Source organism: Taudactylus pleione, unplaced genomic scaffold, assembly GCF_031769625.1.
Source record: "Taudactylus pleione unplaced genomic scaffold, aTauple2 ptg000040l, whole genome shotgun sequence".
NCBI lineage: Eukaryota > Metazoa > Chordata > Amphibia > Anura > Myobatrachidae > Taudactylus > Taudactylus pleione.
In genome coordinates, this window is record NW_028284442.1 from 1,729,406 (window position 1) to 1,753,002 (window position 23,597).

Here is a 23,597-nt window from a genome sequence, read left to right on the forward strand (position 1 = left end):
TTTGGTATGCCGGGCGTCGTCTTCTGGCGTCTGGTTAATGACAGGAGTTTTATGCCTGTCATTAGTACCACGCTGGGATTAGAAAGTCTGGAAGCCGGCGGTCGCCATTTAGACCGTCTGCTTCCAAGCTACATCCCCATGCTGACTATGCAGCATGTCTTTAGAATGGGGGCAATCCTGGTGTTGGGTACGGGATGCTGGCGCTCAGGATCCCGACAGATGAAGTTAAGTACATTACTCGTCCCCTACCCATCACTCCTCGCAACCCAAACCTAAACCCCCCCCTCTCCCCTAGTGCCTAACCCCAAATACTTACTGTCAGGATGCTGGCGTAAACGTTCTGAGCCCTGGCATCCCGACAGCCAGGATAATGGCTTCTTCCCCTGGATTGCACCCCAATCATTCCAAAGCTGTCACACCAAGGACCAGGCTATTGATAACACGAAGGGAAACAAAAAGATACACCGCCCCTGCCCCATACACACATTTTCTTTCCCTTGGCTGCCAGAGCCTGAAGCACCCATTCCACCCATAATAATAAACACAAATAGGCACAAAGATTAAATCCAAGTTACTTTATTAATGTATTGTAAAAGTATAGCTGGCTCAGGTTTGTAATAATTTAGGGACTGCCTTTTCTGTACTAGTTGCTGGAACATTTTAGAAAAGGTATGATAAATAAGGCCTGCATTTTGCACACCATTAATAGTCCAAAAGAAAAGCAGGTCCATGCCTGATCTGTACTGACCAGCAACAGGTGTGTAAGTGTTATTTATTCTATAGAAATAAAGTAACACGGCAGGCACTTTGAGATGTAGGTTATTTTCTACAATGATACAGTATATAAAAATAGATTATATGTCAGTATTTTTCATGGATAGTCATTTAAAAATAAAATATATGAATATTGTAGTGCCGACTCTCTCATATACTCTAGAAGGTCCCCTATAACCGTGCGCAACAAGAGGCATTACCAGTCTACTGGTAGTCATGAATGCCAGTTACTCAGCTCTAGTGTGTGCAAATAGTATTAATAATAGTAGCATTTAGAGTAACACAAACATTTGATTAAACACTAAGCTGTGTCTAAGGAACAATAGAACATACAAGTCACAACATATTTAGGAATGTCATAAAATGTATTTCCATACAGTAATGAAATTTAAGTTTTAAAAGAGAATGTACAATTTAAACATAGTGCAAGCAATGTTCATATGCACTTTGTGAATAGAATATAGCGTAACAACATTGTTCACCCTGGAACTGTAAACTGCAATCAAAATAATATATGTAATAAATGAAAATGTATACATTCTCCATGTTAGATCATGTTTTATAAAGCTATCATTTAAATGCTGTTTAACCAGGGCCTGGCTGTAAGCATGTACATACACTACCAGTCATATTAAAGATTATACAAAGACAACAAGCCATTCACATTTGTATTGAGGATATGGGGATCTATGTACTTGGACAGTCCAGATATTATCAACACTATACACTATTACATATGTTAATTAAATTCTGAGCATCATTACATCTGAACCTAAAGCAAGAATGAGGAGGATTTATTTGGGAACAAACATCCCTGTTATTTTGTTTTTACCAACATCCCAAAAACCACAAAATAGTTATATAAAGCAGTCCCTACACCTTCCAACCATTGTCTCTCTATGCTGCAGATGTTCTACATTACATATCACCCTGTAATCATGCATACACTTTCATATTTAAACGTGAATTTAGATACAATAATGTTTGGAAAATAGGTTAAACATAATGTTAACTCGTTAACTTATTTTTGGCCAACGCAATATACAAAAGGTGAATTAAATCAAGTTCAGTCTCATTAACATGAACATGTTTTGGTTAGCAGATACATTTTCTTTGATACAGAAATTGAGTAAACCAATTAGACTATTAGAAAAACCTGCAATTATCCTTCAGTAATTAATCATAAGTGCTACAATCTTTTCTATGATACCAAAATAACTAGAGATTTCACCAGTTGTCAAATGAGCCTTTAAACTTCAAAGTAGCTGAGAATATGTGAATATGTAGCTCTATGCTTCAGACTCCAGTGCTTCATTGCAAGATTCACTCCCATTACCATCTTCTGATTGGACATTCAAAAGGACAAACTTGCCTTCATTGGATAGCGGAACTGATGACATTAATTGTGCCAGTGTTTCTGGGTCCTGCAAAGATAACAGAGAACAACTGCAATAAGAAAATATAATTGTAATAAGAAAACATATGAAGCACGCAGACAACAACAGGGGCTGGACATGGCAATTTTATCCTATAGATTGTAAGCTGAGCAGGGCCCTCTCCCCTTTGCCTCGTCTACATAATTATGCTGAATAGTCACTTTAATTATGCATCTATGTGATCTGAATTTATATATGTTGACAGTTTTATCCCCTTTGAACAGTGCTCGGGAATCCTTATGGTGATATATATATATATATGCACCTTTATCTAATAAATACTATATTACAATGAAACAGAACTGTAAATTATAGGGCAATGATTCCCAACCTCAGTCCTCAAGGCGCACTAACGGTCCTGGTTTTAGGGATATCCATGCTTAAGCACAGATGGTTAAAGCAACATAACTAAGGTACTAATTAAGTCACCTGTGCTCAACTATGGCTATCCTTAAAACCTGGACTGTTAGCGTGCCTTGAGGACCGTGGCTGGGAACCCCTGTTGTAAGGATATTAGAAGTCACTAAGAAGCTCTGTGACAATATATATATTTTTTTCAACTAGGATGAGAATGCTCCTGTGCCGTGTGTAGTACCATTTGCCCGAAACTAGCGCCCCGAAATTCAGAGGTGGCAAATCGGTAAAGTTTGATAAGAGTGTGTGCTGCTCCGCCGAGGCACCATGCCGAGCCGCCTAGGAGGACCAAATTGACTGGGTCGTCACCAATTCCAAAACATGCATGTTCCCAAAGTAGAACAATGGAGGAGAAATACAGTGCAGTGTAGTGAACTGATGAATCTGTGGCAATATTCCGAACAATATTGGACAATGATATATATTGACTACAGAAGATACTATAGTAATAATATTAACAATTATTTCTTTAAACATCCTTAAAAAACCTGTACGAGTTCCATATAGGAGCACATAAAGAATATACACAGATTACCTATAAAAATATGATTTCCAATGTATACCGAAATATTTAAAATAGCCTAATTCAGTTCCCTGATAAAATCAGCTTCCAAGGGTATACCTTGGAAATATATGGAACTCTTCTTTTAGATACTGTAGTTCAACACAACAGATATTTCTTCTGCAAGTGTTTTGGCTCCACACCTGCATTGCGTTCTGATAACCTCCATTGCATATGGTATTGAATAATCCTCCATTTGTTTGGCACCCAGCATCTGCAACATTCTGATAAGCAACATGATGGCATCAGTTCACTACACTGCGTTGTATTTCTCTCCATTGTTCTACTTATCTTGATGGGTGACTGGAAGCATTCAAGTAACTCTGATTTCTGGCCCTAATACTCTTTACCTATATACTGTATATCTCTTCACATCTATTGCACTCAATACAGCGCCCAGGGTTCACCTCCCATTTTTCTTCATGTTCACCAAAGTGTCGGCTTGACGGATGACCACCTTAATCCAACAAGCTATTGTTGGCTTGGAACCAGGCGAACCCCGTTTGTTGATCTCATAGGAGCTGATTCAGCATTTCACACAAGTGCAATGCTGAACACAGATTCCAGATTATCAGGAATCTGCGAGCGCACAGGACGTATGTGCAGAAAGGGTCCTGCATGATCGCATGCATCTCCTGCTATGCCTCTGCCTGCTTGACAGGCAGAGGCATCTGCAGGGTGGCCGGCGTTCCAGGGAAGTGGAAAGGCCAGTATCTGTTTCAGTATCAGTATCCTGGCCTCACAAGCCGACCAGCCTGCGAAAGCTGAAGCTTACACAGTTGGCTGGGGCTGGTTATCCCAGGCTGCGACCTCAGTCACAGTGCTGTGATTGCAATTAGCAGGGGGTGTCAGACACCTCCAGCTGTATTTGCATATTAATAAGGATGTCATTGCAAAGCTGCTTGTGTGCTGCATCACCCCCATAGAGCACAGACAATGAGTCTGTGCGCCAGAAATCTTTGGTACTGTCAATGTAAATATGTAGAGCCCACACCATGTTCAAAAACATGCACGGCAACTGGGGATCCCACTGATCCTCGACAGGAACAGAAGGGGCCTTCATTTCCTAGTTAATATGAAACCGGGACACAACCTTTGGAAGAAAAGTCTGAGGTTAACAGGTCCACTTTGTCATAGTGAAACATTAGGAAATGTGACCTGTTAGACAAGGCACTTAATTCCAAAACCCTTTGAATAGAAGAGATAGCCAGGAGGATAAGCGGTTTGAGGTCCGCAAATTCTAAAGGCTCAAAAAGGAGGATGCTGAAGGGCCTGTAGTACCAGAACCAGTAACCAAGGGGCAACCAGGGGATAAAAGGGGGATAAACGTGGAACACTCCCTAGTGGAAGGTCTGCACGATCCTTTTTTGGAAATAGACGGAGAGGGCAGAAACCTTAAGGGAAGACAGCCAAATGCTCATATGTCCAACCCCACCTGCAGTAAGAACAGAATCCTGGAAAGGTAAATAACTGCAATATCCAATTTCCAGAGATCACAGAAGAAGAAGTGGTTTCCTGGCACAGAGCATCATATGCAAAAGGCATCAGAAAAATCCCAGGCCTTCAGGAGGGCTGTCTCAACAGCCACCCTGTCAAAGCCAGGCAAGGAAGATCCTGGTGTAAGAATGGACTCTGAAGAAGCCAAGAGGGAGCTACAGACACCCACCTGAGATCTGCGTACCAAGCTCTGCGCGACCAATCTGGAGCAACCATGTCTGTCCCTCCTTGCTTCAGCTTGCGGAGGACCCAAGGCAGCAGGTGTCCTCCGCGACTGCACAGATCGCACAACCCTTGTTATGGCCCTGCTCCAGAGGGTATTGCATGGTGTTGCAAAATACTGTGGGGGCCCCTTTGCTTAATGGTGCTAGTCACTCTATGCAGCAAAAGAGCCCCTGACCATCAGGCTTCCTCCTCTATGTTTGACAGTTTCACAGTTTTATTACTAAGCGGTGGCTTGTAAAATCGACCACTTTCCGTCATGTTTAGGCCCAAAATTTAAGAGAGAAATGCTTTTAATAGCAAAACATGGAGTATTTAGCGATTTAAAACTTGGGCTTAAATACTCCAGGAAGCTGTGGCTTTTACAAGTCACTTCTTAGTTAAAAAAAAAAAAAAACCCCACACACTGAGGAACAATCCTTTTGTCTACTCAACGGCGTTCAAAAGCCCTGTGCGATGAAACAAAGATTCTTCCAGTCTTCAGTAGTCCACTAGCAGTGTGCCAAGCCAAGTCTTTTTTCATTCATGCATGCATAACCTTAAATCATTGTTCCTTGAAAAAGGACTATTTTATAACTGAAATGCATATTATTTTTCATTATTTGCTAAATTAATTTATTGCTTACCTTTGTATTTTCAGGTCATTCACTGTACATGCATTGCTTATAGTTCAAGAAAAACTAGAAGGGAGCGTTCTAAAAGTTTTGACCAGCAGTATACATGGGTTGGGTACGGAATTCCGGCGCTTGGTATCCTGGGGGTCAGTATCCTAACCCTAACCTTAACCCTCCCCAGGGCCGAAACTAGGATTTTTGTCACCAGGGGCAAGACAGTAATTTGGCGCCCCCCATGTAATTCCCCCTGCAGTAGTGCCCATATTGTAATGCCCCCATAGTAATGCCCATATGTTAATACCCCCATAGTAATGCCCCTGTAGTGCCCACCATACAGTAATGCCCCTGTAGTGCCCATGCTCCCATATTAATGCCCCTGTAGTGCCCATGCTTTCATAGTAATGCCCCTGTAGTGCCCATGCTCTCATAGTAATGCCCCTGTATTGCCCATGCCCCATAGTAATATCCCTGTAGTGCCCTTACAGTAATGCCCCTGTAGTGCTCATGCCCCCACAGTAATGCCCCTGTGGTAATGCCCCTGTAGTGCCCATGCCCCAATAGTAATGCCCCTGTAGTGCTCATGCCCCATTAGTAATGCCCCTTATTGCCTATGCCCCCATAGTAATGCCCCTGTGGTAATGCCCCTGCCCCCATAATAATGCCCCTGTAGTGCAGCTTATTAAAAAAAAAATACTTACCTTGAACCCCGCTCCTGCATCCAGCGTCGCGTCCGGTCCGCGGGCTGCTCCTTGGGACTATGGGGGAGATGTCATGACGTCTCCCCCATAGTGCCCGTGGGGAGAGCCGGAAGCTGGAGTTCGGGAGAGAACTCCAGCCTCCGGCTCCGGCTACACCGCGTCGCTGCAGAGAAGGAGCCGAGCGCCCGCTGGTAATAAATATTACCAGCGGACGTCCGGCTTGGAGCCTCTCTGCAGCGCCGGGCTGGAGGTCACTGGCACCAGGTACAGCGGCTCACCCGGTGCACGTGCACCTCCAGCCCCCCCCTAGTTACGGCCCTGCCCTCCCTGCCCGCAACGTAAACCTAAACCCCCCACACAGCCTAACCCACCCCCTAATCTCAATACTTGCCGTCAGGATTCTGAGTGCCAGAATCCTGACAGCCAGGACTTAAACTTCATCCCATATACATGAGTGGAACAGGTACAGCAGATTTTCCACAAAAACCGGTATGCTTTTCAGAAATTAATCCTCTCCATACATTATTGGCCCCAGTATTCTGCCATGTGTACCTCAGTCCATGCTTTGCTGTAAATGCCTGTCTTTCCTGAATACCAGTCTCCTTCTGCTCTGGTATAGGTTGTATCAATGACAATACAGGAATGAATCCCTCATTATGCACTTTACAAACTGTTAAAATAAAATAAAAAAATCACTGACCTTTTCTGCAGCAGCAATTTCTTTCCCAAAGCCGATTGAAAAACAAATCTATGGAGACAATAAAGGACTGGCAATAAGATATTATGGTTTTCTTGTAGTTTTATCTCTTACAAATAAAAGAACTTGCATTCTGTTACATGGGACTTATTTTTAACAGCAATTACATATGGTGGCATATGATTGTAATGACTGATGTACTACAAACATTTTAAGAAACAAATATGTTATTGTTTGAGTCTCATAATAAAGCAGTAAATAGGCAATATCAGAACAAGATGGATTACAAGCAGTCAGCTAAGTAAAAACCATTTAAAGAGCTTTCCAGATCTATTTTTAGGCTTGTTAAACGAGTGTCAGCATCTATTTCTTATTATATTTTATATACAACGTGCTGACATATTACACAATACTATATACTGAGGGAGTCATCATACACACAGAATGTAGTCAAGAGATCAATGATGTTACCATTTATAATGGCAACAGTTTTTATTGCAGCATTGTTAAAATGTTGACAGGCAACGTATCAACATTCTCAGAATGTCGACAGGTGAAATGTCAACACTGTCAGAATGTCAACATTAGAGTTAGGCTGCGTGCAGGAGGGCTAGGGTTATCATGTAGACATAGCCTACTCAATCCATTACACACAATTACATGAAACAGAAGATAGAAAGTGCTCCCGTTCAAATGAGCTTACAATATAAGAGATATGGGGGTAGATTTGATACATAGGATGAGGAACAACAATGGCAGTGGTTGGTACGGATACGGGGACTGCGCTATTTCCTGACTCCAGGCAGCTGACAACTTACTTTACACTCAAGATGGCAATGTACCGATACCATTGCCATAAGTGCTCCTGTGTGGGGACCACCGGTTTTGCATGCACGGACTGAAAAATGTGTGAAAGCATATCTGTGCGTTTAATACATCCAGCAGGACTGTAATTCAATGTAATCCTGCATAATGAGAATAAAGTGTATGCACTTTCACACATCTTTAACTTTAGGATTCATTCACTGAACTGCAAAGCCAGGCTGCAACCTCTCTTCCTTACTTCACTGTATACAGAGACGTGTGCAGTGCACCTTCTTTATTTAACACAATTCATGCTCACTTTTACCACAGCTCTCATAGTGACAGTGTTTTACAGTATGATGGGTAATACTCTGTAAGCCTAAAAACAAGTCTTGCAATCATGGTCACCTCATATGATCTTAGTAGTTGAACATTAGTTTTAATCCTACAAAAGTTTATAATAGATATGCTTACTATCTTTACTGCAAAGAGTTGATTGATCTTTCATACCATGCATAGAAGTTGGTTGTCAACCCTCATATCAACTTCTCATTATTGCCATCACTAAGCCTTATATCAAACATCTGCATAAAAATAAGCCCTACACTGAAAAATAATTGACTTAATTTTCCCATTATTTAACAAATGGCAATTAGTTTCATAAACAGCAAATTATTTTTCTGACATGAAGATTTTTTTTTTTTTTTTATTTGTGTGGAAAAAAGAAGGGACGTGACAAAAAATTTTAACATTTGAAACATTTTGCGCACTAGTTGTTGATTTTTTTTTTTTACTTCTTTCAATAAAGAAATTTTCTTCTACATTAAAAAAAGAGAAGGTTAAATGTATCAATATATGCATTCTATCTGAATAATGCCTCCTGTTTTTCCATTACACCTTTTGTAATTTAAAGCATTATTTTAAAATATATTTTAAGTAAACATAATAACTTAGTTTGATATTAAGAGATAATTAAGAAAAAAAAAAAAAAAAAGAAAAAAACATTTAATTTTCTGATGTTTATCTGAAGCACTCAAAAATAATACATATTTTTTACTACATGGAAGTCTGAACAAGTTTTATATAACCAGGTAATATCTTAATAGCTCCTTTAATGCAGGGGCTTTTTACCATTTTCATTCACGCCTATACACTGTTCATGCACCTTTCAGTCACTAGCTTCTAAAAAGCATATTAATAAAAAAAAAATGACTGGATTCTTATTAAAATGTTAGAACATTGCATGCCCTATTTTTCATGCATTAATGCATACTGCCAGTACAATAGCTGGTTTTAGTAAAAGCATAGCGTATAAAAATTGAATCATTAAAATGTGTCTAAAGCATGTATTAGTTTTCATGTGCTTTTAGCAATTTTCTGAGTGCATGTGAGTGAAAAAGCCCTTAAGACTCAGATTTTGGGGATGCTTTTCCAAAGTTACTATTTGCAGAATGTAACAGAAAGGGCAAACAAATTTTGAACCAAAAAAATATTCTAATCACTAAATGGTAAAAGTTTGTTAGATTGTCATATATATGTACATTTATTTTGTATAAGAAATGGCTAAAAAGTTTAGCAAATATAACGAAACAAAAACTAGAATCATAACAGACACTTCTTTCTTGTTTTGTTGTCTTAATTTTATATTTAAAACAACAAGTAATGATAACGTTGTGTATAAAAATCTTATACACTTGTCTACTCTCACAAATATGGGGGGAGTACTCCCCGCCTCCCGGGTGAGCAGGGAACCTTACTGGAACCTGCACACTTTCACAGTGAAGTGGAAAGGTTGAAGGTTTGATAACAAAATTTGCGCCATCATCGCCCTGCCACTATGGCGTGATGCCGCAACATAGGAGCTTCAGGGATTCCACTTAGTCATCCCCTCTAGGATCTCCTGAAGGGGAAGTCATAAAAGTCAGCAAGTTTGTGTTACACAACAGAATCCCACCCCCACATAGCCAACGTCTTCGCTTCATCTCGGAATGGGTATGATATACCTTGCGGCCGGCGGTTCGATTCCCGTTAGCGGCAGCCCGACAGGAGCAGAGTGCGACGCAGCAGAAGCCCGACAGCGCTGGAAATCCCGTTCGTGGATAGGTAAGTATCCACTAACCTAACCCCCCTAACCCTCCTTAGGGGTGCCTAACCCTAACCACCCCCTTCCCCGCTGCCTAAACCTAAGTCCCCCGGGGGGGGGTGCCTAACCCTCCCGGGGGGTGCCTAACCCTAAGTCCCCCCGGGAGCCCTAAAACGAACCCTCCCCCCCCGCGGCTGTCCGCTTGCGGCGCCCGGCATCACTACGATCGGGGAACTGCGGGCGTCTACATCTAGACGCCCGGCATTTCACCCTTGCCGGGATAAGACAGTCGGGAAGCCGGCTGCCGGAATATAGGCAGTCGGCTTCTCCATTGCTTCCCCTTCATCTCCATGTTAATTACCCCTGTGAACGAAACATGTAGTGAAAATCTATAAAACATTGAGTAAAATAAAAATATCTGCTATTTGACAATACACTGCATTTTATTACCATCATAGAACACTGATGTTTCTACTTTTGTTCTGCCACTTTGGAGCATACCGTACTACTATTCTTTTATACCTGTGAACCAGCCATTGGAACAATGGTTTGATCTTGTATTAATAGTTTCCTTCTTTATAATAATTTTACTAATTAGGTGATATTTTCTACTAAACTACAGCTGTTCGTAAACTAGATATTTGTACAAAATAAGAAATACTGTAAGTAATTAGAATAGCAGAAGGCACAAAAAAGTTCTGCCCAAAGACAAACATGGCAGTCCACATACATGGCATTGGCACTAACAAGATATGAATACCCAGCACTGTAATCCATTAAAGTATATGTGCTATGGAACAAATGGGATGTATACATTCATAATGTCGACAGTTATGATATTGACATAATGACAAAGTCAACAAGCAACATTTCAACATTCTCAGAATGCCAACAGGTGAAATGTCGACATTGCCAGAATGTCGACATTATGGTTAGGGTGCTGAGGGAGGCTTAGGCTGTAAGGGGAGGGTTAGTTAGGCTACTGGGGGAGAGGCGGTTAGGGTTAGGTACTAGAGGGAGGGTTAGAGGTAAGTATTAGGGTTAGGGGAGAAATCACCGCTGGGCCACCAGAGACGATAAGTCTACATATTAACATGTCGACATTTCATCACAGTCTACATGAGGAATGTCAACATGGTCTATGTCAACATTATAATCATGTAAACATTAGGATTGTCAACATATCATACCACAGCAAGAACAAACATAAATGAAAAAAAAAAAAAAAAAGATACAGAAAAGTGGGGAGACCTTTTCACCCTCCGTGTTACTCTCCAGGACATAAGCACTCAGCGTCTCCCCTCCAGATGTTTCAGGTGTACACACCACAAATCCCACCAGCCGCTTGTTTTCTTGATGGGCAGCATACTGTGTGATGTTTTCAAGGTCAAACTGTAAAATAATTTATTTTTGTGAATACTAACATGTAGCCAACTTGACACATCAATCATTTATACCCAACATCAGGACCAGAGCTAGTTCTGGAGGAGCTTAATTAATGTCTTCCCCCAGGAACTCTACCCAACCCACTCTGCTTTTTATGTTTACAGGTAGGAGGAACAGCATCCTATGACATTGAGTAGCAGCAGGAAACAGCTTCGCATGTAAGTGGCCAGCGTTCTGTGCGAGTCTAAGCACTGTCGCGACTTCCGTAAAATTTGTTTAATGAAGTGGTGCTTTCATTTTCAACCAATAGTAAAAAAATAATGTAAATACTGTTTAGTAAGCAGATCACATCATAATACATCGACCAAAACATACAGAAGTTACAAATACAAAATGAGTACACACAGCATCTAACATGCCATATCTAATATTAGTTCAGAAGTGATCCAATTTTAAGTATAACAAATAGTGAGGGGAACATCCTCACGAGTAATGGTGTGGTGAACAGTTAAGAAAAAGACAGAGCGAAAACAGAAAGTGGGAAAAAAAGAAAGACCAGGTAAGTAACAATTATTTTTTACTTTATTAAAAATTAATATATTTAGACAAGAAAATGGAATTTTAAAATACCTGTAACATTAGGTTGAAAAATTGGCCATGATCAATTTAACATTTTATTTATTGCATATGCAGTATCTACAGAATAAGCATATTTAAGAATTACATACTCTCCTATATTGTTCATCATAAAATATTATTGTGAAACCAATCACAAAAAGACAGAAATAGCAGGAAATCAATCACCAAGAAAAATTAGGTGACAAATTAGGTCTTAAATAACCTAAAGACGTAGATAACATACTCAGCTATACAACATAACCTATAGCAACTTTAATAATACCAGGGTGAATATGAAATAAGAAGAAAACAAAAAAGGGGATGGGGTAGGAGCAATGAGTAAAATAAGGGTCATGAGGGAAGAAACTAAAAGAAAATAGGGAAAAAAGTGAGAAGAGAAAACAAAAAGAAAAATATGATTTTATATATATATATATGTATGTAGAATGTGGGAAGAGGGAGAGCAAGGTGGGGTGGGGGAGAGAGAAAGAAGAAGAAAGCGAGGGAGCCAAAGAAATGAGAGAATAAAGGGGAGAAAAGAAGATCAGAGGGAGGGGGGCTGGAGTGGTTGGGAATGGCCAGGAGGGGTAACACCTTGAGTTCTATACCATGGAGACAAGACTGCATTAAACTTGTCCACCATGTTGTTTTGGAGACTTGTTATATACTCCATTTTGGCCTCACACCAGATGCAGTTGAGAAGCTGTTGACGGGTCAGAGGGTGTGGTTGCGTCCAAGACCTAGCAATTTGGCATTTATCAGCACAAGAGTTATGTAGCTCCAATTTGTTCTCACATTTTGATAATTGGGAGGCCAGGGCATACAGAAGCAACAAGGCTGGAGCCTAATGAAGAAATAAGAGATTGGACCATTGACCAAAAAGGGGTGATATGTGGACATATCCACCAGACGTGAAAAAAGGAAGAGATTTGTCCACAGTGTTCCCAGCAGAGGTGTCAGGAAATATTTGATGTAAATGCTCTGGGACAAGATACCAGCAAGTGTATACCTTATAAGAGTTTTCCTTGATTGAAGCACTAATAGAACATTTTGACATGCTGAGGCAAATTGCCTCTCATGGGTCTTCACCTAGAGAGGTATCAAAGTCTGATTCCCAACATCGTTCATGAGTCTCCAGGAGTGGAGTGTCCTGGACTAACATAGATGATAGATTTGAGATATGGTCCAGTGGGGAATGGGATTGAAATACAGACAGTGGAAGGCCGATAGTAGGAGATCCCAATGCCCGGTGGTAAGTGTCCCAACCCTCCCTCCCTTAGGGGTGCCTAACCCTAACCTCCCCCCGGTGGTGCATGACCCTAACCCCGCCTTCCCTGGGGGGGTACCTAACCCTAAGTCCCCCTGGGGGTTCCTAAACCTAACCCCACCTCCCCAGGCTAAATGTTATAATTACCCGGCACACGACGATCAGTATGGCGGGGGTCGGTCTTCCGGCGTCGGTATTTCGACACCTATCTTAAGTCCCGCGTCGGGCAGGTAGTGTCGGGGTTTAGACCGGCGGGATTGCGTCCGCCGGTCTATTAACTACATCCCGTCCAGGGGCCTATAGATACAAAGGCGCTCCATTGGTGTGGGATTTCGTAGAGAATCTGGAAAAGAAATAGATGAAGTAATAAAGTGACGGATTTGGAGATATTGATAGAAACAGGACTGTGGTAGAAAATATTTTTCCTGTAGATCTGAAAAAGATTGTGGAGCGAATCCACCCAGAATATGATGAAAACGGGTGATGCCAGCCACTGCCCATGTAGAGACCATGTGCGGTGAATGACCAGGGAAAAAAGAGGGATGAAACCATAAAAGGTGTTTGAGGCGATGAGTGATTAGACAAGGCAAACTTAGCATCAAGAGAGTCCCGAACAGAAAGAGTAAGAGTAATTGAGGGGACCAACAAAATTGAGAGAGGTCGGTGTACCCGCCTATATTTTTCATACTTCATTGCCTCACTACAATTCTCATTTGAAAAGAATGTCCTACAAATACAATATAAGGGCAATAAAAAAAAAAACATGGGATGCCTCTATATCACAGGTTCTCAAACTTGGTCCTCAGGATCCCAAACAGTGCATGTTTTCCAGGTCTCTTCACAGAAACACAAGTGATATAATTAGCCCCACCTGTGGATCTTTTAAAATGTGTCAGTGAGTAATGAATACACCTGTGAATCTGCTGGGTGAACTGGAAAATGTGAACTGTTTGGGGTCCTGAGGACCGAGTTTGAGAACCACTGCTCTATATTATTGATAATACATCAGCTTGTAGCAATAATATTATACAGGTGGTAAAGTAAACTGGCATGAGGCTTTTTCCTGTTTAAAGAATATATTTTCCAAAAGTTTCATTTGAACATTTGAATGAAAAAAATGCCTCAACACAAAGTGTCACAAAATAAATAATTTGGTTTTATTTTATTTTATTTATTAAACTATGATTTTGCAGACGTGCAATTTTAAGTCAAGTCAATTCTAACTAGAGGAACATTTTACACACAAATCAACAAAAGCCTAAATGGCCACAAACAAACCTAAATTATATTTTCTATTTAATTAAATTGTAAGAGAGGGAAAAATATAGGTATGTTCTTTGTATGACTTCTTTTTTATGCAAATTGTTTTTATTGAAAAAGGATCAGACATTTTAGATGGAATACAGCAGAAAAAACATGTCAATACAAATGTTGACAGGTGAAGTTTCCATCTCAAATAGTACAGTCAAAATCATAATATAATATAGATAAATCACATATAAAAGATACAATAAAATAAAATAAACAATAAAAAATAATAAAAAATAAGTAATAACCAATATAGAGGGGAGTTCGGGGAAAGGAAAGTCAGAGGGGAAAGAGGAAATTGAGTGGTAGATTAACGGGTGATCAAGGGGGCGATTTATCATAGCCTCAAATAGGTTGTATAGGGATCAAAAAGACACAGTTACAGGAACAGAGTTTAAACCATTAAACATGGAATATTGTGTAGAGACCTTGAACACCAGCCAAGGGGACCACATAGCTGTAAAGTCGGTAGGTCTACCCTTAGAAAAAGATACTATGTCCTCCGTTGTCCATATAATAATCTATCCTCCCAAACCAGTCTTTAATGGAGGGGAGGGGGGATGTGGATTTCCACAAGACATGAATGACCGCTTTAGCAGCATTATTTAGGTGCCTCAGTAAGGAACTCCTATAGGAAGATGTAGAAGATGAGGTTATGTTTAAAAGCCAAAAACCAGGATCTCTAGGGACCTCTCCTCCAAGAATTATCTTAGAACATTCAAATACATTTAGCCAAAAAGGGGCCAGGGAAGGGCAGTCCCATCATATATGGAGAAGGCTACCTGGTGCAGAATTACATCTCCAGCAGATTTTTGGGACCTGAGGAAACATTTTATTTAAAAGTACTGGATATTTATACCAACGTGATATAACTTTATAAAGAGTTTCAAGAGTAGCTATACAAGAAGAACTAGCAAAGGTGCTATTAAAAACAATCTCCCAGTCTATGTCTTGGACCTTATCCCGGAGTTCTTTTTCCCACACTGTAGTAAATTCAGGGGGTAGTTTAAACAAGTTTCTAATAATTAGTGATTATAATGTGGATATAGTATGAGATGGAGTTTGAGAGGTGGAACATAAGGATTCAAACGGAGTGAGTGTCCTAGTGAGATCAGACAGCTTACATGAGGAGGTAATAAAATGCCGTATTTGGAGGTATTTCCAGAATTCGGATTGGGGAAATTGCCATAATTCCTGGAGTTCGGTAAACGGATGCACTCCTGACGAACATACTATCTGACCCAGTCTAAAAAGGCCTTCGCTCGACCAGTTTTTAAAGGACAGTGTGGAGAGCCCAGGGGGAAAATCCAGATTTCCAAGAAAGGAAGTGAGAGGGGAAACAATAGATGAAATATGGGAGAGACGTCGTAGTTTCTGCCAATAGCGTAATGTGGGTGTTATAGTGGGATGTCTAATAGTTGGTAGTTTAGGAAGCCATGGGACAATTTCTATAGGCTGAGCCAGACTGCTTTCCTCCAACATGATCCACTGCTTGGCACACCCCGCTCGGGTCCATTCAAGAACACAATTGAGCATTATGGCATGATAATAGCTAGTGATGTGAGGAAGCTGCAAACCTCCATCTTGTTTACGGCGTTATAGGATAGCATGTTTAAAACGTGGTGTAGAATTGTTCCAGACAAATCTACGAATAAGGCGTTCCATTTCCGTAAACCATGTTGGCGGGATATGAATTGGAAGGGTTTGCATTAGGTATAAAATTTTGGGTATTGAATTCATTTTTATCACATTAATCCTGCTGATCCAGGATAAACGAGTGATGCGCCATCTAGTCAGATCAGAACGGATAGCTTGCAATAATGGCATAAAATTGTTTGAGAACAATTGGGACAAATCTTTAGTCAAATAGACTCCTAGATATTTAAGTCTAGTGGGGTGCCAGACAAAGGAGAAGGATTGTTTCAAGGAATTTACCAAGGAGGGGGGGTGCAGTCAGGCTCATTGCCACAGATTTGGAATAATTGATTTTAAAATTTGAAAATATACCAAATTTTTAGAATTCTGATATAAGGTTCGGGAGAGAAATAGCTGGTTTAGTAAGCAGTGCAAGAAGGTCATCCGCAAAGAGTGCTAATTTATATTCCTGACCACCTATGTGGATACCAGAAATATTTACATGGCCCCGTATGGCCCTAGCTAGGGCTTCCATACAAAGAACGAATAAAAGTGGGGAGAGTGGGCACCCCTGTCTTGTACCATTTGAGATAGCAAATGAGTCGGAGAGAGACCAGTTTATCCTAATTCTTGCTGTGGGAGCATCATATAAGGCCAAAATTCTCTGCAGGCATGTAGGCCCTAATCCCAAATGCCGTAAAAGACCTGACAAACTCCCAGTCAACTCTGTCAAAAGCCTTCTCTGCGTCAGTCGGTAAATAAGACGAAATTGTCTCTCGATGAGTAATAATATCCGAGCCCTGACCTGGATTCTTTCGATTATAAAGTTTGGCATAATAAGATCGAAAGGACTCAGCGATTCGTTTGGTTTCATTATGGATATGACTGTGTTAGTCTTTTATTGCTTGGATAAATGTAATAGCATGTTGTTCCCGCAATGCCCTAGCTAACATCTTACCCGGTCAATTTCCCCATTGGTAGAAGAGACTACGGCACTTACGGTAAGATAGCTTTATTTTATCCATGGAGAGTTTATGGAGTGCAGCTCTAGCTTCTTCCAATTTAGAGTAAAAATGTGGGGACAAGGAAGCTTTATGGGAAGTTTCCAGGGATTTAATCTCAGCTAAAAGAGCATCCCTTTGCTGCGTTTTCTGTTTTTTTAAGTAGGAACCTAATTGTATGCAAGTGCCTCGAAGAACACATTTATGTGCCTCCCACATCGTTACCTTGGAAATATCATCTTGATCATTTTGTTCAATGTAAGAGTCTAAAGAGAACTCGATTTGGGATTTACAATAGGCATCTTGTAAAAAGAGGTCGTTGAAACGCCATGACCAAGGGTTGAGCATGTGTTGTGGCAGAGAAAGTGTAAGGAAAACTGGAGCGTGGTCAGACCACGTGATGGGTCCTATTGAGGTGTTTGATATGAGATGTAAATGTCTGTGACTCAAAAAAGATAATCAATTCTCGAGTAAGTGTGTTGGGGGCCAGAAAAGAAAGTGAAGTCAGATTCAGCTGGATGAGCGATCCGCCAGGTGTCAGCAAGTTGGTGGTCGTGAAGGGTGCATCTCATTCGCCTAAATTCCTTCCCCGGCCTATGAGATTTTTTATTAGAAGTATCACGAAGAGGATCAAGGGGCCAATTTAAATCTCCTCCTACAACTGTGATCCCCTCCAGTAAAGTCTCAGCTTTGTCTAACACATTTGCGATAAAGGAGGGTTGACCAGAATTAGCTGTGTACACATTCAAAAAGGAGAAACGCTGATGGTATAGAGTACATTTAACCAAAATATCCCTACCTTCTAAAAGGCTATGTATGGAAACGTCAGATATTGGTAAATGACGAGCAAACAAAACCGCAACACCCATGGTTTTACCAACTGGATTATCACTAGAAAATGTGTGTGGGTAATAATAATTTTTTAAAGGAAGGGCGTGCCCTTTCTTAAAATGCGTTTCCTGCACAAGAGCTATGTCCACTTTATCAGCACGAAAGGATCGAAGCATTTGGGATCTCTTTTCAGGGATATTCAATCCTTTTGCATTAATGGTGACAATCCGCAACACAGGTTTACGACTAGACATAGATTCCTAATGTGGATATAGCGTAACAATCCGCCCCTCGAGATAGAATGTAAGTTACCCAATTATATGTGTCACCTTTGAGAAATGGAAAAATTATGAAGAGGGAAAAGGGATGGAAAAAAGGGAAGGGAAAGAGAAAAAATAAAGAAAATAACAGTCGCAAATATGAAGCATACAATTGAAATATTAAATGTAGATAGAGATTGGAACATTGAAATGCTGCATCTGGACAACCAGGAGACAAAAATCAGCTCCATGTCCAGGATGTGAAAAAAAGAATGCAGCATTGGGGGGGTTCGGAGGGACAGTAACAACAACAACCCAAACTTACAATTGTGAAATTAAGTTAATTTCTACTAAGAGAATCTTACAGCTAACTTTACATTATGAAACTTAAGGTGCCCACACACATACCGAATTTTTCATCCAATTTGGCTGATTTCGACGAATCGTGACGACAGATCATGTAAAAAATGGCCAAATCGTGAGTTTCTACACTTGATCACGGTGCCGATGAGGGTCCCCGCTTGTCGTACATCGCATCTTCAGATCTGCCGTGCTGTAGGGCAGATTAGCCAATCTGGGATACAATGCACTGGCTGCACGATAGATCTTAAGTCAGATTGGACATTTTTAACTCGAAATCGTGACCACGACTGCCTGAGGAGAGTTCAGGCGAAATCGTTTACATTGGCTGATTGGGAGCAAGTCGGTATGTGTGTGGGCACCTTTACAGACATGTTATGATATAACATCACAGATATTACTGCAAAAATTAGTTAAGGTGCACTAAAAGTACATCAAAATGAGCGTTGGCATCAAAACATTTAAATATAAGGTTAAGACCGAGGTCTTATGTAGATAGGGAAAACTGGAACAGTCTCACCAATTTTGTATACGAAATGAAGTAATCAAGTCTCTTCCGTGGACACTGGGAGAGATAGAAGTCTTGTCTTCCACTTGGAGTTTGAAACTCATTGCCAACTATCTCCGTCAGAATGAAGGGAAGGAATCGTTAAAGGGCTGTGAAGGTTCTCCCAATCCGGAAGTGCCACTGATTCTATACCCAAAGCCGTGAAGAAGGAAGGAAGATCAACGGGTGTGTGGAGAACAGCATTTTTCCCATTATGAGTTACTTGTAGATTAAATGGAAAACCCCACCGATATCTCAGAGAATGTTTACGAAGTTGTTCTGTGAGTGGTCTCAGGGCTTTCCTTTGTTGCAAGGTATACCATGATAGGTCGGGAAAGAGTTGAATTTGTCACCATTAAAATCGACCTCTTCAAGTTGTCGAACCTTCTGCAGGATAGCTTCTTTTTGGGTGTGGTAATGAAGGCGACATATAACATCTCGGGGTTTGTCAGTAGGTAGACCTCTTGGATGGAGAGCACGATATGTCCTATCAAACAGGATTTCACTATTGGGATCTAGGCCAAGGATTTCACCAAATATCTTCGTGAGGGCATCTGTGAGATTGGGTTGCGTTACATCTTCAGGTAGGCCACGTATCCTGATATTGTTGCGTCTGCCGTGATTATCTAGGTCATCCATACGTGATTTAAGATGGCGGATCTCAGATTGTTGGTGAGAGAGTATATCTGTGAATTGGTGGAATGTGTCCGTAGATACCTCTTTGTAGTCTTCCAGACCGTCAATTCTGGTCGCCAATTCAACCATATCCGATTGAATAGTGGCCACTTCTTGGCGAATAATAGACTGAAGCTTGGCCTCCAGAGACTGAAAGTTTTGTTTCGTAGGTAGTGATCTAACATGGGAGAGAATTTCACTAATCTCGTCCCGGAAGGTAGATGCTGGAGGGCTGGAAGTATGAGTAGCTCCTGAAGACATTCTGTCTGGAGAAGAAGAGACAGCAGGTGAGGCGGCTGGTGCGGAGGTTTCATCTGCAGCAGTGGTACCAGCGGGCTTTAGGAACTGACGAAGATCTTGATGGGATCCGCTATCCGATCTACTACCAATTTCCAATCTGGACCTTTGTTTCTTATCCTTCCCCATTCTGAATTTAAATAGTGTAAGTATGTGACATGAAAAATAATCTGTATATATTTCTCATGTGTGAAGCCAGCTAGAGAAAAAGTTGGGTCATGGCCAGGTACCGTCCCTCCTAAGGACCTAGGCAGCCATCAGGATTACCGTCAAATCATGGTTGAGGACCGGACCGGGCGTGGTCACATAACTTCGGAGAAAAACAAAAACCTGTGCTGGGTATAATAAGTAAGAAAGACACTTGGAGTGAAGTATGGCAGTCTCCAGAGGATATTAAGAAATCTTTGTGAGAAGTTTCCAAAATTTCACCACAAGAGGGAGCTAAAGGAGCTGGTATTGTTAATAAGTATAGCATCAGTGTAGAATAATTATGGGAGACATTTATTTAGTAATATAGATAGATGTAGGGATTAATTCCTAGTAGGCCTCTTTGGAGAATGCATATGTTATAATTGTCTCCAACTTCTTAATTTTTATACAGTGAAGTATAGAGAATTTGAAAGTTCTGCATGGAATGGATAGGGTCACTGCAGGGTAACTGTTACTGCTTGCAGGTGGAGGGGGTAATTGCTGAACAGCTGGAGATGAAAGCTGTGTCCCCCTTCATAAAATGGAGTAAAAGCTGCAGCTGCTCTGTGTATTACAGTGATCAGCGCTCACCGCTGCACTGTGATGATCACTGGCTCCCCTACCTCACGGAAGAAAATCCAAAATGGCGGCAGGCGCCACTTGGCGGTTACATACAGCCTCCAGGCGCACCGAGAGACCAGGACTCGGAGCGGACCGGAGGGTAAGCTCCGCAGGGCATCCAGGGGCAGGCACACCACCGGCAGCTGTCTTCGGCGCCCACCTTGCTTCTTTTGCACACAGCATGTCTCCGGGCGGTGGGTCCCCTCCGCGCCGTCGGTCAGCACAGAATGTGTCCGCCTTCCGGGTCTGGGGAGAGCACAGCAGAGGTCCGCGAGTGGAGCGGGGAAGGACAGAGGGGGAATCAGCGTCGCAGCCGGTAAGTGATTGCTGCACTCGCCACCGACCGCTGCCCCTGTCGGATGTGGGCTTGTAAATTGAGGCCCCGGCTTCAGGGTGGGGATTAGGCCGTGACCAGCGGGGAGGCTAATACCATCGCCCAGCTCCGTAGTTTCGGCCACCGAGCATGTAGAAAAGGTGGTAGGGATCTATGTGTGCCGTCTTGTGCCCAGAATCCCCTCAATATTGTCTCCAATAACAAATATTGTAGACGCTACACGGGAGCTGTAGAGAGACCAGTCTTGTCTTGATGGCTGCCAGGCCACGCCCCCCCTTTGTATGACTTCTAATGCTATAAAAAATATATTGTGGATAGGCAGTAAAACAACACAATATTACTAATTGTCTGTTTCACTTTTACTACATTATGTACTAACAAACATTCATGTATAAAAGCACTGTTCTTTTAAAGTGGAGTTTTATTTATTTACTTTGGATATTGGTATGTTCCCTCTTTATGATGAACAGTGAATATAACGGCAATTACACCATGTGCAAAGGATAAGGAGGCAGATTAAAAAGTATTTACTTTTTTCAAAAAAGATTGATAGCCTAGAAAAGGTAAGTAAAAAGTTTATCTTATTTTTATTTATTTTTTTAAAAAGCATAGCAAACTTTAAAAAAAAAAATTACAAAAAAATGCACTCACATGTATTCTGGTAACTTGTGTCTGAGGATCTATTAATCTACAATAAAAAAAACAACAATTTACAAATGTAGTATTTTGTCTCATAAAGCAGCCACTACACAAAAGTGCAACAGAATCTTAACAATTTAATTTACAAATAGCAACATAGGAAAGTAGTTCCTAATATATTAAAAATGGAATTTCCAAGATATTGGTTTCATCATCGAATCAGAATTCCTACTTTAGGAAACCAGGAAGTGACAAATAGCAAACATCACAGCATTCCTAATAACTCAATAGTGACAAATCAGGAAATGCCCCAGATATACATATGTAAACCTATTTCCCTACCAGAACCTTTTTGACAGGTGAAAATTTGGACTTGCCTGTAAAAATCAGTATGAAATAGATGTACATCTCTAAAATGTGTGCTTCCGGTTTGTCAATTCCAAGCAAAAAAAAAAGCAGTGTTCCTACCTGCAGAAAGTAACTTTCCTCTCTGTGGGCCTGATTCAGAGACGTACCCTAATGCCTGCGCAGCTGTGATTCCGTACTCAGCTGCAATGCGAAAAGGAATGTATTGAGACTCCCACCTGCGGCTTAGCAAATCCAAAGCATCTGCAGACAGATGCAGCATCAGTCGTAGATCATTCAATTATCGCAGTTCTGAGTAACCCTATGGCATGTTTATTGCGTATGGGATCAAGGACACAGGCGGTGACATGCCCCAAAAACGGTCGCGACATGGCTGCATTATTTGAAGTCACTCCCCGTTACCTCCCACAAATATTCCCTGTCATTCACACTTGGAGTAAAAAGTTGCTGTGAACGACTAGGGTAATGAACCTCGATGCATGTGCAGTGCATCTCGGACACACGCACAGTTTACCGATAATGGCTCAACTGCCTAAATATCGGCATTGTGTACATCTCTGATTAAGGCCCTGTATTGGATCGGCAGTCAGAAATCAGGACCAGCTAATTCAGATTACTTTTTTATGCTTTAATTTTGAATATGTTCCCAGTAACAATGTGTCTATAGATTCTGTAAAAAGCCCTTTATTGTTCTGCTATTTGCTTCTGATGGTTACCCATAGTTGATATACATGCCTTCTGCCAACGAGTTGTGTAAGAGTGATGTGAATACATAGACATGGACAAATTTATTGGTACTCCTACACGAAGAAAGAACCATTCATATTTTTCTCTGAAATAACTTGAAAATTACAAAAGTAATTGGCAGCCATCATTGTTTATTCCATATTTAACAGAAAGCTGACACTGAATTAGATTTTTGATTCTACAGAATATTTTAAATAATACAACAAATGAAAATGGTTTGGACAAAAGTGATGGGACCCTAAACCTAATAATTTGTTGTACAACATTTAGATGCAATCACTGAAATCAAGAGATTTCTGTAGATCTCAATGAGACTTCTGCAGCTGACAACAGATAGTTTAGTCGACTCTTTCTGAGAAAACTGCTCCAGAAGTCTCTGGTTTGATGGGTGCCATCTCCAGGCTGCATGTTTCAGCTCTTTCCATAGATGTTCCATATTCAGTTCAGGGTTCATAGAAGGTAACTTCAGAATAGTCCAATTTTGTTGTTATCCATTCCTGGGGACTTTTAACTGTGTGGTTTGGGAATTTTCCTATTGGAGGACCCATGATATGCGACTGAGACAGAGCTTTCTGGCACTGGGCAGTAAGTGTTGCTCAATATTCTTGAGATTTCTTTGTGCCCTGTCACCCTGTGCCAGACGTAGCAAAGGAGCCCTAAAACATATTTGAGACTCCTCCATGTTTCACAGTAGGTATGGTGTTCTTTTCTTTGA

At 41.0% G+C, this 23,597-nt stretch overlaps 1 protein-coding gene across 3 annotated transcripts in view; it reads right to left on the reverse strand.

The window, feature by feature from the left end:
- Positions 1-560: 560 nt before the first annotated feature.
- APPL2 (adaptor protein, phosphotyrosine interacting with PH domain and leucine zipper 2) overlaps positions 561-23,597 on the reverse strand; it is a 96,646-nt gene continuing 73,609 nt past the window's right edge. For all 3 annotated transcript variants that reach the window (XM_088453616.1, XM_088453597.1, XM_088453606.1), the window contains exons 18-21: positions 21,782-21,818; positions 11,053-11,193; positions 6,918-6,965; positions 561-2,198 (exon numbers count right to left, since the gene is read on the reverse strand). In XM_088453616.1, coding sequence (XP_088309742.1) covers positions 2,064-2,198; positions 6,918-6,965; positions 11,053-11,193; positions 21,782-21,818 — 361 coding nt within the window. In that variant the 3' untranslated portion in view covers positions 561-2,063. The remainder of the gene's footprint in view (positions 2,199-6,917; positions 6,966-11,052; positions 11,194-21,781; positions 21,819-23,597) is intronic.